The sequence below is a fragment of the Psittacula echo genome (assembly GCF_963264785.1).
Source record: "Psittacula echo genome assembly, chromosome: 3".
Classification (NCBI taxonomy): Eukaryota; Metazoa; Chordata; class Aves; order Psittaciformes; family Psittacidae; genus Psittacula; species Psittacula echo.
In genome coordinates, this window is record NC_137736.1 from 46,338,582 (window position 1) to 46,354,821 (window position 16,240).

General features: G+C 38.2%; 1 protein-coding gene across 4 annotated transcripts in view; it reads left to right on the plus strand.

Moving 5' to 3' along the window:
- Positions 1 to 16,240, plus strand: part of SH3KBP1 (SH3 domain containing kinase binding protein 1) — a 151,875-nt gene that overhangs the window by 79,362 nt on the left and 56,273 nt on the right. For all 4 annotated transcript variants that reach the window (XM_080612499.1, XM_080612501.1, XM_080612500.1 and 1 more), the window contains one exon: positions 9,629 to 9,704. In XM_080612499.1, coding sequence (XP_080468625.1) covers positions 9,629 to 9,704 — 76 coding nt within the window. The remainder of the gene's footprint in view (positions 1 to 9,628; positions 9,705 to 16,240) is intronic.

The window sequence follows — 16,240 nt, forward strand, 5'->3', positions numbered from 1 at the left end:
CAGTCTCTGTACCTGAAGCACTCACTGAAAAGAAAAGCTGAAATACATAATATTAGTCATTTTCCATTTGTGTTTTGAATTTTGGAGCTTCATTCAAAGGGAAAGAGATGAGATTCCAGTCAGTTGAAAGAGAAGTGGATGGAGATGCTAATGCATTTTGCTTTGTCACTTGTTGCTCTGCAGTTTTCCCTTGGAGGGTGGAACACTAAAAATGAAAATTAAAGATAATATGAGGAGAGAAGAAATACAGTGCCAAAAGGGAAGAAATATTTGCACTAAGTCTGAGATTATCTGCATGATAGTATAGTATCATGCAGTATTTGTTTTAATCATTGAATTTGAAAAAGATAATTGAACAGCTACTTTGCAGTTTGTTGTCAGCATAACTTTCACAAAAGAGCAAAGAAGTGGTGTTGTCACTTTAAAAAGGATTCCCTGCTAATTGTTTTCCTAGATTGTTTGTTTGTTTGTTTGTTTGAAAGGGAAATGAAAGTAGCTTCACTGCTTTCCTTACTGCTGCAGAAGGACCTGAAGATCCGTGTAGCAGTTGTTTCTTAGTTATTATTTTGAACATTTGAATAATATTATGAGTTATTCATTCATTAATTTTTGTAGAGGAAGGAGGTTTCATAAGAGCATTTTCTAAGCTGGATGATACAAGCTGGATCATGCTAGTTACCAACAACAATCTAGATAGGCACAGTTCTGGGAGAGTAAGAAGGAATTTCATTCACTCAGTGCAGACTGACTGCAGGATTTCTCCTGGAGGAGACAGAAATTAATTCTGAATTGCAACCTCCAAATGACAAAATTTCTGGTGAGGGGTGTAAGGTGACACGATCCTTTCCATTTGTGTGAGCCACAGTCAGTAAAACAGGAACATGGAAAACAAATGCAGCAGCAAATAAGGAGACTAATCGGCTCAAAAAAAAATGTTTACTGTCGTTACAAAAGTACCTGCTAGCATTGTGAAAGTGCAGCTTGAGGAGGAAAGAAAATGAGCTGGTTAATACAGCTTATTTTGATGTGCGTGCATTCAGTGCTTCGAGATGAGGCAGTTGGGAGTGTGCTGTGTGAGTTTCATTCTGTATTTGCTTCTTTGTGTTTTTTTTGTTAATTTCATTTGGTAAAGTGTTTTTACTCATCAGCAATTCTTATATGTCTTGCTCTGATATGTTTCCGCAGCATCTACCAAATCTAAAGTCTTACATTCACTTTATCACAATTAACCTTTTAGGAAGGCAGATTTTTAGTTCATTAATGGTTTGAAATTGACACCCCAACAGCATCAAATGTCAGGATTCCAAATTTTACAGAAATACAGATGTTATAAAGTGTGCAAGTTAAGCCACACAGGTTTCTCTCCTGTCTCCCACAATGTATTGATAGAAAAAAGCCTCTCCACTCCCCTCCCTGCCCATAAATTGAAATATTAAGAACTTGTCAAAATATAAATTCACAACAGCTTTAGAGTCTGAAGTCACCTGCTGGTAAAACACATTTAACTGTGGAGAACAGTGATGTAGAAGGCAAAATGTGCACTATTCTGCTTTCCAAGCTACCTAGAGTTTCAATGAAAATGATGTTTCTCTGTTCATGCTTTTGTTCCTATCCCTTTTTCCAGCCACAAAGTTAAAACCAAGACTTTGCATTGCATATTTTATCTACTTATTTCTTTGAATGTTATTTGAGATAGTACATATTTCTCTGATGACTTACATAATGCTAATAAAGATATTCTTCATCTGTGGTTTGTAGACTGCTGGTGGTCTGCTAAACACCTGGTAGTTTTAGTGCTTGGATAGCTGAATGGGACATTTGATGCTGGCTCAGGTCATTTCTAATGGAGCTCAACAGCTGGAAACAAGAACTAAAGTAATTTTCCATTTAAGCCCTTCTGAAATCGCTGAAGAGATGTTTTATTGTTGTAAATGGGAAGTTAGGAATCTGTGAAAAAGTCTCTCTAATTAGATGTTTTGCCCACTACGAAGATTTGAGATTCTCCTTTTAATGCAAAAATATAAATTACATGAATGTGGAGGATATAAACAGTTGCAGCTCAGCATAAATATCAATATCATCACTGAGGGCGCAGTGTGTATTCATACACTGAAATACTGAAATATTGTGCATCTGAAGACATCTTAAATCTGTAGCACTTTTTCAGAGAAAGGCAGAGACAGTTAAGCCTTTTCAGACTGCTTAACAGAGTTGAATTTATTCAGGAGGTTGGTAAGTTGTTATGAGAACTTCACTGATAGTGTTGTGGTAGATATAGTCCACCTCACAGGTCAGAAAACGCTTGCGATGTCTGGACAGGAAATGCAAATATATCTTTCTGTACTGTAGATTTGTCTTTTTCATTGCAATAGCTGACTGTCAATCCACTGTTTGCTTTTTATAATCTTATAGACTTATTGTGGTTTTCTCTGCTTCCTTGGGAGCTACAGAAGATGGCCCAGGAAAGCAGACTTGTGTATGCCATAAAATATTTTTAGCTCTGAAATTTCTCCATGAAAATTTCTGTAGTGGCCTACAAATCAGAGGATTTAAATTAACCTGTAAGACTTAGTGCTTTATAATTTTGAAGACTTTTCCTATTATCTTCTCTGTGTATTTTTGTTCTCCCTATGGTTTTGCTTTCTTTGTAACTGAAAAACTTGGTTTGTTTGATAATGTTTGGGAGGAAAAAGGAATTGGAGTAATCCTTTGAAGTTTCCCTTGTGTTAACACTTTGAGTTTATATCACCTTGGTTTATTTAAATGTACTTTGCAAAGTGTTCTATGTCTAATATTCCATTTCCATGTGTTAAAAGAATGAGATTTCCAGGAAACTGGAAAGATCCCGAGACATCTGTAACTCAGATCAGAACTGTGTCTGAGCTGGTACAGTGCTTGCAAACAGAGGTCATTACTGGAAGAGTGTGGGAACAGGGTAAACATACAGAGAAATTTCTGCATTGGGTCTTCACAGCCTCTAGTAATTTTGAACTTCGTGTTTAATAACCATAACGGATTTTCCTCATCAAGTAGTCACATTTCCACTGCATGTAACACGTTAGCATCTGTAACTCTTGTGAAAATGTTCCACTCAGTGGGATCACACATTGTGGGAAGGAGTTAACCTCCCTTTGTTTTGAATATGGTACCTGCTAATTTCATCTGTTAGCCTTTAATTTTTATTACAGGAGGAGATAATGAGTCCTCCCTAACTACCTTCTCAGAGCCTCTCCTGGTTTTTATAGATTTCTGTTAAATCACCTGTGTGAATCTTATCTTTCCAGAGTGAGAAATCTGTTCCATAGGTCTGATCATTCTTGGTGCCTTTCTGTCTTTTCCAGTTCCTTTAGGGACTGAGGTGGGTTATGTGTGAGGGGGAAAGGAGGTGAGGACCGCACACAATGATCTACATGTTGAATGTATTTATAAACCATTTTGATAGTGCTTTCCATTGCTCTCTATTGCTTTCCAAAGTATGTTTCAAAGCCCATAATTTCTGTCTAAAGATAGTGTTTTTTCTCCAACTGTGTAATTTTACTTTTATCTGAACTGAGTTGCTGTCTTTCCCCTTTTCTGGATTATCTCTGAATGTGTAGAAAACAAGAGTTTTTTTCAAGATCCCTGAGGGACGCCACTGGTCACCTCAATGAAATCCTATCTTTTGTTTCCTGTATTTTAATCAGTTACTTACCAAGTCAATGTTTTCTATAAAAAGATGATCAATAAACTCTTTTTAATCTCATGTTTAGATGTTAGTGTGCGCTCAGGTGACAATTTCAGTCTTCTTAAGGAGCCGGGGCCAGCAACTTTTTTGTTTGTGTCTTTTAATGAAAATTGCTGTGAATTGGCCATGAAAAATAGAAGAAGACATACTGGATTGGCATAGAGACAGCATTGTATTGCTCTAACACCAGCAGGTATGGATTAGATAAATTTATTGGTAGATCTATAGAGATAGATAGATAGATAGATAGATAGATAGATAGATAGATAGATAGAAGTATGCCAGAGGTACTCCAGGCTTGGCATTTTGTCTTTATTTTGCCATGAACATTCAGAACCCCATAAAACATTCCTTGTCTAGACTGGTAAGTGATTTTCTTTCATTTCCGAATACTTTTTGGTATAGTTAAGTGAAGCACTAGTAACATCATTAAATATTTCAGAAGTTACAGTTATTTTTAAAAATAAAATAGTTTTTAATTAAAGCAAATGTGACTGTTTCTTAAGTATTCAAAACATTTGTTCTTAGGCTTGATATAGTCTAAGCAGTTTAACTAATGAGAAGAGGTAGTTTTGCAGGTTTTATTAACTGTAAAAACATCAGAAGAATGATCATTGGTGATGAATCAGAAAACAAAGTCCTATCAAAATCATGTTTTGTTCTAAGATTTCCCTTGTTTGAGAACTTCTGTGCTATTTACTTTACTTTGTTTACTTGCTGGCTTGCCTGCCTGCTTGGATTCCAGTGCCATGACAGTGGATGATAGATACAGTAGTTGTAAGATGTTCTTGACACTCAGTACTCTATTTCTAGGGCACCAAGTGAACTGAGTGTGGTGTAATGTGATCACAACATGTTTACTATTCTCTGGAATGAGAATTAGAGTATTGTAGTAGGAGTTAGAGTGACATGCTATTTTTGTTCCCCTTTTATTTTTTCTTCTGCATTTAAGAAGTAACTTTTGTATTTGGTAAAATTTTATCCATTTCTTTGTGAACACTAGAAAACCTTCTTCCCCCAGATATCTGTAGTTTTTCTGCATATGCATTCTAATTCAAAAGCTTTTAACATGCAAACAGAATATACTTCTTGACTAGTTGAATGTTACTTTCCTCTAAGGCAATACTGGCACAGTAGCCAGTTCCTGGAGGACTGATGTTCACGAACAGTTACAGAGCCTCCACCTCTTCACTGTTCACTTCAGAAAACTTGTCTCCTTTGTCCAAAGTTGATAACTGTGGTCAGAATCATGCTGATGGCTGAAATTATGTCACTTTTCAAGGAGCTCGAACAGGATGAAGGTTTTGCTCTTTTGCTTTCTAAGAGCAGGATGTTATTTGGAGGGACGTCTTTTATTTAGAGATCTGTTGATTTTGTTGGCCAGTGTTCATATGCCTTTCACAGCACCTAAGTACGGGGTTTTGCAATCTTACTGTGCAAGGGTGAAATCTTTCACAGGTAAAACCTTTTTCAAAAGTAAAAAATATTTGTTTGCTAAGATATGCTGTAATTCAGAAAGCCTGTGTTCATCCAAGTCAAAAGTCAGCTAGTATAGACATTAGTTGGAAAAACTACATGTAAGTCTGCTGGTATATGGACTAAATGTGAAAATGTGTTATTTTCAGATTGTCCAGTAGAAAGTAATATAGCTCAACTATGTGCAAAGGAACTTTAAGATGAGATTTAAAAATATTTTAATTGCTTTGTTCTCTGCATTCTGTGAAATATTTGCCACATAAACATCCCATTACAAAAGTTCTGTGGGTGTGTGCCACATCTGATCCTGTGGTCAGAGTGCCCATTCTTTATGGAAGTATCATCTGGTATGTAGAGCTGAGTACTTGAGTGTTGGTCATATTTCATCTTTTGAATGATATAAAGGCCAGCACTACTGCAGCCTTGCCCTGAGAAGGGTCAAAATGTGACATGCTGGCACCAGGAATTATTAAAGCACACTGTGACATGCTCACCATGCTTTCCCAATGAACTTAAGCTGGTATAAATGAGCACTGCAACCTACAGTTGCACCTAAGCCCTACAACCATAAATTTTCCTGCCTCAGTTCTGCCCAAATGTTTGTGCAGCTGTTTAGTGAGGCAGATAACTCTAAAACTCTCTTTTGTTCTTCCTTCCCTCCTTCATTACCTTTTAACATGGATCACTTCCCTCCACTCCCTTGCAGATGCACTTTTGTCGTGGCGCAGGGGAGGAATGGTGGCAAGAATCCATGGCCAAGAGTGGCTTTGTGGGGATGTGGCCACCTTTGGTGGGTGGGCCTGGGCAATGATCGTGCTGTTCCCTCTCTCTTGCTCACAGCAAGTGAATTAGAGACACTCATGAGACACCAATTATGAGACATCCTGTCTCTGTGCTCATACTCAGAGTAAACTAGGAGCAGGAAAATAAGAAGGATTTTGCTTGCCTATGCTCGCAACAGTCTGGTTGTAATTGAGGGCTTGATGAACACTTGTTTCCTGTCCCATTCATTAACCTAACCTAGTTTTAAGGAAATTACCCTGCGCTGTGGCGGGAATGTCCTCCCAGATGATGTCAGTAGAAATGTATGTAGCTTGGGCAACTGGAGCTCTCTATATTAGCCAGGCATGCATTGGGCAGATGTACCTATCTAGTTGGTATTAAAAAATAATAATAATTGTCGTTCAGGAGCATATGAATGGTATTTCTACCAAAGCACAGGTGGGTAGAAAGTAGATACAGAGGAAGAAGCTATTTGAGACGACTGAGACAATTGAATATGCAGGCAGACACTTTCCCTAAAGAATTTTTGTTTTCTTTATAAAGATTTCTTAAAATTCCCATTACCCTCCTTGAAGTGCCCTATGGTGACCCTTTAGGAAAAGTGTTAACTCTGTCCTTTTGGGAAACCCCAGGATAGCAATAGCTGATCATGTTGTCAGAGAAAGTACTTTATGTGGAGTTGAATGTTAATATCATGGGAAAAACTGAAATCCTGAACATTTCTCTTATTTTGTCTTTGACAGAATAAGGGCATTTTGACATCTGGAAGTTTTTGGTGCTTATATATTTGGGCTTTTTAGATTTTTTTGAATTTAAGGTAGACTAGATAGGATGCATTAAGGACTTACTGATGTTCTTTAGGCACTTGAAGCATATTAGAAAAACAAAATAAATTTTGGTTTCCCCCTCACAACAGCATCATTATACATAGTCAGTGAGAAGACTGTTTATGCTGTTGGTCATCCAGATTTGGATGACCGGTGGATCTAGTGACCATTTATACTTCTTTGTGAAAAAATGTTCTCATTTACAAAATGGACTCTCAAAAATGCATTGAAGAATATAGCTTTTATATCGCCACTAATAGTGGCCTTGGATTTGAATGTAAACCTACGGGGAAAAAATTTCTCATGCATATAAATAGCATTCAAAAATACTAGTTGAATGTTAAAAGGAAGTATTTTGATCAAAGAAACATGGCATATTTTTTCCCCTGACCTCATTGAGGTTTTCTGAAATTCTGCAAGTTCTCAAGGTACATAACTGCCTTTTCCTCTCCTGTATAAACATCAGTGCATATTGTTATATTTTCACTATTCACACTGACAATGTTAAGCTTAAAAACATTAGTGTTTTCAGCTCATACAGCCCATTTTTATGAATTATTTAATGTCTGATGTATTCCTTAAGAATATCTTAGAATCATAGAATAGTTAGGGTTGGAAAGGACCTTAAGATCACCTAGCTCCAACCCCCCTGCCATGGGCAGGGACACCTCCCACTAAACCATATCACCCAAGGCCTCATCCAACCTGGCCTTGAACGCCTCCAGGGATGGAGCATTCACAACATCCTTGGGCAACCCATTCCAGTGCCTCACCACCCTAACAGTAATGCATTTCCTCCTTATATCCAATCCAAACTTCCCCTGTTTCAGTTTGAACCCATTACCACTTGTCCTATCACTACAATCCCTAATGAATAGTCCCTCCCCAGCATCCTTGTAGGCCCCCTTCAGTTACTGGCAGGCTGCTATGAGGTCTCCATGCAGCCTTCTCTTCTCCAGGAGTTATATTTCAAGTAGCAGTGCCAAAATATTTTACCTAGGATAAAGAGCTCAGTACACTTTGCAGAATAAATGCTGATGCCAAGTAAATTTTTTTTTCTTATTTCTGAGTAAATAAGCTGTTGCTTTGAGAAGCCTATATTTGTAAAGGAGAGTCAGAGGATGAGCACGTTCCTTTAGTGCAAAGAAGTATTACAAAATCTTCTGTATGAACCTAGCTGGTGCACAAGTGACAATTCAGTTGGAATTGTCAGATGAAGTCTTCTAGAGACGCAAGACTAAACAACAACAGAAAATCCTGAAATACAATTTTAAAATATCCCCGAAGGAGGAAACCTGATCACAGGTCTATTTTTATTCCTCTTCTGAAGGTTGAATAGTTGTAGGGAAGGGCCGTAATGCCCTCAAGTGAGAAAAACTCATTAGTATACTGCCCATTACTTGCTGTGCTTCTCATATGTTGTTCTGTGTTGTTAGAGACTGCAGTTGAGCCAAAATACATAAATGAAAGGAAGTGAGACTGTTTAGATTGTACTGTGACCCCATCCATGTGACTTTGTGTGCCACCTCAACCACTTCTGTAATCACTGTTAATTCAGTATCAGAGGAAACTGGTCTGCAGTGATAGGGATTTACAGTGTACCAAACTGCCAATCAAGGCCTCTTCTGCTAATAGAAGCTGTTATTTAATGCTAGACTATCCTTCCCTTGACTTCATAAACCCAAGCATTAATACTTGCATGTTACTGCTAAATCTGCCTCATCCCTCTGAATATCTGTACACCAAATCATGGTCATTATTCAATGCTTTTATCAGCTGTTTCTGTATTAAGAGGGCACTTCATTCTCTTTCACCTTTAGGATTCACTTGTCAGGCAGTTAGGGAGGGTTGTGTCTAACAGCTAAATAATCTAATTATACTCACCTTGCAGAAATAGTGGGATCAAGATTTGGCCTGTTTTGTTGATATGTTCTGTTGTGTGCTGGGTGCCTGACTGACTGCCACCATCTGGAAATTAGATTTGTGGTAATCAGCATATTGGAGGAGGATAGAGGGAAACTGAAACAGTACTCTTTAAGAGTATCTCTGAAGCACAAGACTAGAGATACACAAGGCAGAGGGAAGTGTGCTGCTTGACAGCTTTCTTGCTAGGCAGAAAAGCTGAGTGGAAGAGACCGTAGCATGAATATAGTAATTGATGAAGATATATAAGAATGAATATCACCAATTTTATCTTGTTGCGGGCATTTTGTCTCTTTTATTTTGTTGTTTTATTTTTGTTTCTTTACTGTTCTTTCAGTTTACCTGTCTGAGGTTGATTATTGCTTGTTGTAGGAGTCCTCTGTAAATCAGTTGTTTTTTCTCAAAATAAATAAAAATTCAAGCCATTTAAAGAGATGCTGTCAACTTGAAAATCACACTCAATCTAGAATGAATGGAATGAATACTCCTTGTATGGACTGAAGTCAAGGGCTTTTCCCCTATATGCCCTTCTTCCTGCTTCACTTTTGGTACTGAATAGCACCTTTACTTAAGTAATTTCATCCTATATTCAGTCCACTACTTAAACTTCTGTGAGTCTTCCCTGAAACTGTGTTAAAGGGTTATTGTTTAAAAATGTTAGTAAAAATTTTTTAAAGGAAAATTTGAGAATCACATTATAATGAATTATTTATCATTTAGAAAATCCCCAAAAACTAACACCACCACCACCACCCCAACCTAAGTACAGTTTACCTCTGTTTCTTTACTGTCCTTTTTTTACTCCTATATTTTGTATTTCTGTTACAACTTTTTATGTTGTCCAACTTTTAACTAAAACTGCAAGTTTTAAAGGAGCATAATTATTTTTTTTCAGAGTGTTGGGAAGAAATTACCTCCAGCCACAGCAACTCAGGAGCCAACAAAAATAGAAGTGGACAGCAGAACAAAAAGTAGGTTTCATAGTTTTTTTCCTTCATTGCACTTTGTGCTATTAAGCCTCTTAAAAGCAAGTTGGACATTTTTCTAAAAGACTCTCCTCTAGATATGAAAAGCGAGGATACAGATAGATATATTTAGGATAAACTTTGAACAGGCAGTACAGAGACAGAATGCTTTGTTTCACAGAATTCTCTGAATTGTTTTTGCTCTGGTAATCCTACCTTGAATTTTCTACCACCAAAAATCAAATTAAATTACATGATCAGCCTTCAGCCTAGAGAGTACATCGGAATTAATCAGAGTTGAAGATACGACTTCAGGCTGTAACTTGTAGGTAGGTCACAGAAAAAATATCCCTGGTGTGAGTGCCCTTGCTTTTTTGCTCTTTATTTCTTTCATTATGTAGCAGAAATCATCTGTGTGGGTGATATAGTTTGTATGGGAAATGGACAGTGTCCAAGAACTTCAGTTCTGGTTATGTCATTTCAATGCTTAGTAGAGAAAAAGCAATAAATAAATCTTCTAGGCAGGTTTCAGTGCTGTTCTAGGGAGGCATATGTAACTAGCTTACCAAATAACCTAAGTTTATATTTCCCATCATTTGATTTTATTTATACAAAGTTACAACTAAATGTAATGGATTCTGGCAGAAAAGAATAAGGAAGAGAATTTAGCCATACCTTAGAAAAGAAACTGAGTATAATGTAAAATGTTGAGTTCTTAAGTCATGCGCAGTCCTCCTTCCCTGATGTGTTTATCATTTTAGATATTTAGCAGATAACACTTTGTCTCAGAACTAAAACACACAAAGACATAAGAAGGCAAGCGTTTGGAGGACAGACCAGCCAGTGTCTGTGAGAAGCGTATGGTTATGACCTGGTTTACCACATGTTTTCAGCTCAGACTTGCAAAAGCGGTTTAAAACAGCTTTTAGTGAGCTGTTGTCCATTAGCTGCGCAACACTAATTGACCCGCTGCATCCTTTTTTCTTGTTCCCCTTGTGACATCAGGCTGTTAATGGGACTTAATTGCCTTGAGGAAGTGAGAACTTGGAATACTGAAAAATGTGTGAACTGGTAGTGTAGGGCAGGGCTCCTGAACTGATGTGTTTTAGAATTACCTTTCCCAACCTGCAGCTTGAGCAGGTTAAGCTAGCCAGAGTGGAGGTGTCATCAGAAGGGGTGGTCCCATGGGGTTTCCCACCTGCAGCACCATCCAGGCTTGTGTAGTAAGCCAGACTGGGAGACAGCTGCCTCTTTCCACAGCAGTTTGTACTTCTGACAGCTGAAGATGCTCACTGAATCATATCCCAGGGCACTAGGGTTTCATTCTTTCCCTGCTTAAAAACTAAAGTGGAAATCTTCTGAATGATATTTAGAGAAATGTATCTTCTACAGTGACACACTGAACTCTAGCTGAACAGAGGCAGTTCTCCATCAACACATATGGGCTCTGATTGGTTCTTGCTTCACCTTTTTATTTCCCTCAGATGTGCCATTTTGGTCAGAAAATTCCTCTTTTTGCCCACTATTTCCACCATGGTTGTGCGCAAATATCATTCAATATTCCTTTTGCCAGAACTAGTGAGAAGGGTGGGCTACTTACTTTTACAGTATCTTCTACATGTCCTGTGAATTTTACCTAAACTTTATTATTTAGGATATTTTACCTTTCCTGGATTCTCTGGGGCCTCAGTAGAATATTTGGTATCTCTGTTCTTGCTTGGGAAAGAGAAGCACATGTATGGGAAGGTCCAATATCATGTAGTTTAGATATAATAATGTGATTTAGATTCCCTTACTTATTCCTCCAGTTTACTACTGGAGATGTATGCTGCAAGAAAGAGAGGAATTATGTTGGTAGGTTTTCACCTTCCACCTGTTTATTTCCGTGAATGATGTTGTTATTCCTTAGTCTCAACTGGATAAAAAATGCAGTTGTACTGTTGAAGAGCCTGCTGAGAGAGGAAACAGGGAGCAGTAACATCTTCTGTCTCTGCCCACAGGAGCTTCAGTATGGAGTGATAGTTTCTGATGCTTCCCACATGTTGATTTGAGTCTGCTTTTTTCCTGTACCTTTTCTGATGCGATAGGCAGTGAGTTGCAGCAAGGCACTAGATGTGCTTGCCGTTTGCTCTTAGTACATGCAAGGTGGCCTAAGCTCTCCAATGGGATGAGCTCGGCAGTGCAAGAGTCAGAGCAGTATGTTCGATAGGTGCATCTCCCAACAATATGCTATGTAAATCTCCCTTAAAAAGTGGGCTTAAGATTTTGGGAGATGAGCAGGTGACTCTTCAGGGCCAAAGAGGGCTTTCAGCTCAATGGGAGAGCACAGTGAAAGTACAAATCCTTAAAGAGCTTAAGTAGTCCCTTGGAAAACAGCACTAACATTTCAGGAATGAAAGAATGCATCTTTGAAGAGTGGAGAGCTGTTTGGTTTAGATTTGTGGGTGCCTAAACTTATAGGGGAATTATTCTGCTGCTACATTTCTGTCTCTCTCGCATAGCTGGGATGGCATATGCATGCATATGTGTTTATAATTCTGTTTCTGGTGTGATATATATTGGGTTTTCTATGAAGTAGCCTGCTTCTAGTTTAAGTGGCTTGTGGTATAAGGGCTGTATTGTAGAAAATATATATACATTTTTATATTTGGATTCTAAAATTCAGCAGAGCAAAACCATCCACAATGATTGAGAGAGCTACTGCAGATTACTGAGATTGCAGAAAAATGGAGGAAAAATAAACAGATAACAAAACAGCAAAGGCAGTCAGTCATAGAATGCAAAAATCCTAGCAAGCAACTTAACCATCTTGCTTGATGGCAGAAGGTATAAGAAGTAGCTGAATCTGGATTAGTGGGGCCCTAGTTACTTCTGTTTCTGCTTTTTGTCTTAATGAGTTTGGGGTTTTTTTACAGTTTGCATCTCATGAAGTTCTCTGAAAATATTGATCAGTGTAACCCATTTATGAGTCTTGAGTGTAGCAGTTAGTAGTAAAACCAAAATCTGCTGAAATAAGTGTTTGGATTTTTTTCATCTGGTTGGTATTTTTGGTAACAATTACACAGTTTTTCACTAGATTTTGTACATTTTATTCCATTTCAGAAACATTCTATTAGTGATCGTTAAAAAGAGGAAGTTTAAGCTCAAGGAACACCATTTTCGTGCTGCTTGTTTTCTTACGTAGTCTTACTGTTTGTGTCTATATTGATTGGTGTATGATTTAGACTTCATCAAGGGGGAAATATTTAATCTTCAAAAATCAGCTACACGCTGTTGTTTGTTTCATTAAAGAAAAAAAAAATTCAGTTTCTGAAAACTTAAAAGAGTGAATCCAGCTCAGTGGTTAGCTTACCTGAGATGGAGGAAATCTTGGCATGGAGTGGAATAGTTCTTGCCTAACAAGAAGGAAGCAACAGCAGCAGAGTTAAAAGGAAATTGTGTCATCCTGGCCTAAGAGGAAAAGCAAATTCCAGACTCACTATCCCCTGTGAAATTTAAGCTTGAAGGTATGTTTGTCTGTGGACTGCTGTCTTGAAAGTCACAGCTCATCCTAAGGGTCTGGCAGGAGGACAAATACAAGAGACATGCTTTTAAAGTGAAATACGGTCCACCGATACAGTAAATGGAGTTTGCTCAGTTCTGGTTTGCGTGGTATAATATTTAACCAGTCTCTCAAAATACAGTCAGATGAATTTACCTGCTATAGTATTGCTGGACCCCAATTCATATAGACGGTCTCTACATTGACAGCAGTGTTTTACACTGCAATTGTGCATGTATATCGAATTCTGTGGATGACATACAGTGCTTGCAATGGCCTAGGTAGAGAAGTAGCTGTATTCTGTAGGAAGGCTATCTCCTGCTGCCGTTCCCCCTCTGAGGTAATGAATGGGGGGAGAGGTGCTTGAGACTGTATAAAATACACTGCATTTTGAACTTGGGACAGACTGTGGGATGTAAGGTGCTGAACAGAAAAAGATGCATGTTAACTACAGTCATAAAATATCCAGTTCTTTTTACAGGATAGATAGCCCATTTATAGTGTTTAGGATGGTTCTGACACTTTTCCCTCAACAAAGTGTGGGCAGTGACACATCACTTGTAATAAATACCTAGTTCTAGCTTTTTCTTCCAACTTCTGAGCTACAAGGATGGTGCTAGGAAGGGCAATTGCATGTCACCCTGGGCCCTTGGGGTCCGTTAGAGAAGCTAGCAATGGCTTTGTTCTTCCAAAGGACAGGACTAGGAGGGACACAGGCAGAGAAGATGCTTATTGTTGTGTCATCTTTGTACCTAGTCTAGTTGGAACAGTACAGTTCAAAATCACATAATGTAACCAAGGGTACGTATTTTCAAATGGGATTATACGTAGCCCAAGCCCTCTCAGTTCAGAGTATGCTGGGCCAGAAGCTGAATATCCTACATTAGATCTAGCCTGTTTAAGTTGTAAGATACTTTGTAAGGTTTGTCTGCTCACTCAGTTCCCTGAGCAATGCCTGTTGCCTATGGCAGGTTGTTCTCCTTTGCTTTGGGGGAGCTGTGAGTTTGCAGGGATAGACTCTGTGGTCTGCCCAAATAAAATATTGTTGAATTAATAAATGCGGATGGAACAGCTCATGAGTATTGTCTTTTCTCCATCCTTAATGTTTCAAAGTTGTCTGCTGTTGGGGGTTTATTAACAGGTATATGTTTTAAGATGTCTTCAGGTCAAAGAGAGAAAGAGGCTTCTTGAGCCATCTTTGATGTATAAACCCAGCCTTGGATGTCAAATGTAAAAATAAGTTTTATCGTCTATAGTTAAAGGATGCTTCATATTGGTATCTTATTTGAAGCTTTAATTTGATTTGTTTAGCCTGGAGAAGAGGCTTTGAGGAAACCTTCCAGTACCTAAAAGAGGCCTACAAGAAAGCTGGAGAGGGACTTTTTACAACGGCAGGTAGGGACAGGACAGGGACTTTAAGCTGAAATAGGGTAGATTTACATTAGATATTAGGAAGAAAATCTTTACTGTCAGGGTGGTGAGACACTAGAACAGGCTGCCCAGAGAAGTTGTGGCTGCCGCATACCTGACAGTGTTCAAGGCCAGGATGGATGGGGCTTGGAGCAACCTGGTCTAGTGGAAGATGTCACTGCCTATGGCAGGAGGGTTGGAGCTAGATGGTCTTTAAGGTCCTGTCCGACACAAACGATTCTATGACTCCATGATTCTGTGATTCCATGACTTAAGTCTATTTGCCAGGCTTGTAATAGGATATATTGTTTTGATCTTTAGGTTTTTGATGGTGTTTGTTTTTGTTGGGATTTTCTTTCATTTACTTGGAAAACCCCAAAGTTCAACAAGTTCCAGTGTGGTCTTTGCAGTGCTGTGTATGAAATTAATATTTCCTTTTATCTTTTCCTCCTTCCTATCTAAATATAACTGCTGAAATTAGGGTCTTCTACATCCTCTTGTGGTATTGTGCTGTGTTGATTAAGGACAATTTTAGTACCAAAGTGACATAACCTATTAACCTCTGCTTTTATTAATTTGATTTTAAAGGTTCATATTACTTTGAGTTCTATTAGCTTTGGTTTTACATACTTTAATTGTGTTGGTCTATCATTCTCTTAGGAGAATTTTGAAGCTGACTTTGTCCAGTCACTTATACTGTTCCAGACCCAGCTCTGTTGCAGCGTGATCCACACGGTTCTTGTTAGGCAGAGGAATGTTTTGACTTAGTGTATGTCAGTGCAAATTGCACTCCAGAGGGACCTGGCTCTTCCATAGATTGTGCACTGTATCTGTCATTGTATCCTCACAGCCCTGGTGGAGCCTCAAATACCCGAAGTGTTATAATGCAGGTTTTCTATATAGTAAGTGTAAAGAAATAGGTCCTGTTGTTTCAATTTAATTTATATTTCTGTGGCCTGCAAGTAGCTATTTCTCTGCATCAAACATGAGTTGACTAGATATGGAGGTCATCAGAACTGAGGCATTTGAAGTGAGGAGAACACTTCTACATAGTCACATGCCCTTCTACAAAGGGTCCAAGAATATCTGTGTGTTTCTTTGGTCTTTTAAACCTGCTGTCTTAGAGTATCATATATTTTTATACATTATTTAACAGCTGGAATACATATTCCCTTTTTATTTGTAAGGCACATTGACATACTTGTCTGTTGCACAGCAACATGTTGTAAGTAACTGCTTTTCATGACAACTGCTTTTTATGATTTCTAAGTAGGAGTGCTGGCTCCTGTATTTTCCAGATGAAAGGTGAGATGATGCCTTTATTTATAGACAGTAAAGGGAAAAGGGAAGAGGAAACTTTAGACTAATATTCAAACCTCTTCTTTTATGCTGAGTGTACAGAAGATTTAGTTATGAATGCCTTTAACTTTATTAATGTATGATTTATTATTTTACCATCTTTATAAATTCAGAAATACCTGCTTTCCTGCACATCAGGGGATAGATAACCTGTGTCAGCATGCTGGGTCTTTTATGCTTCCGGTTTTTGTGATCTGGTGGAAGGCCATACCAGTAGAACTATTGAAGCAAG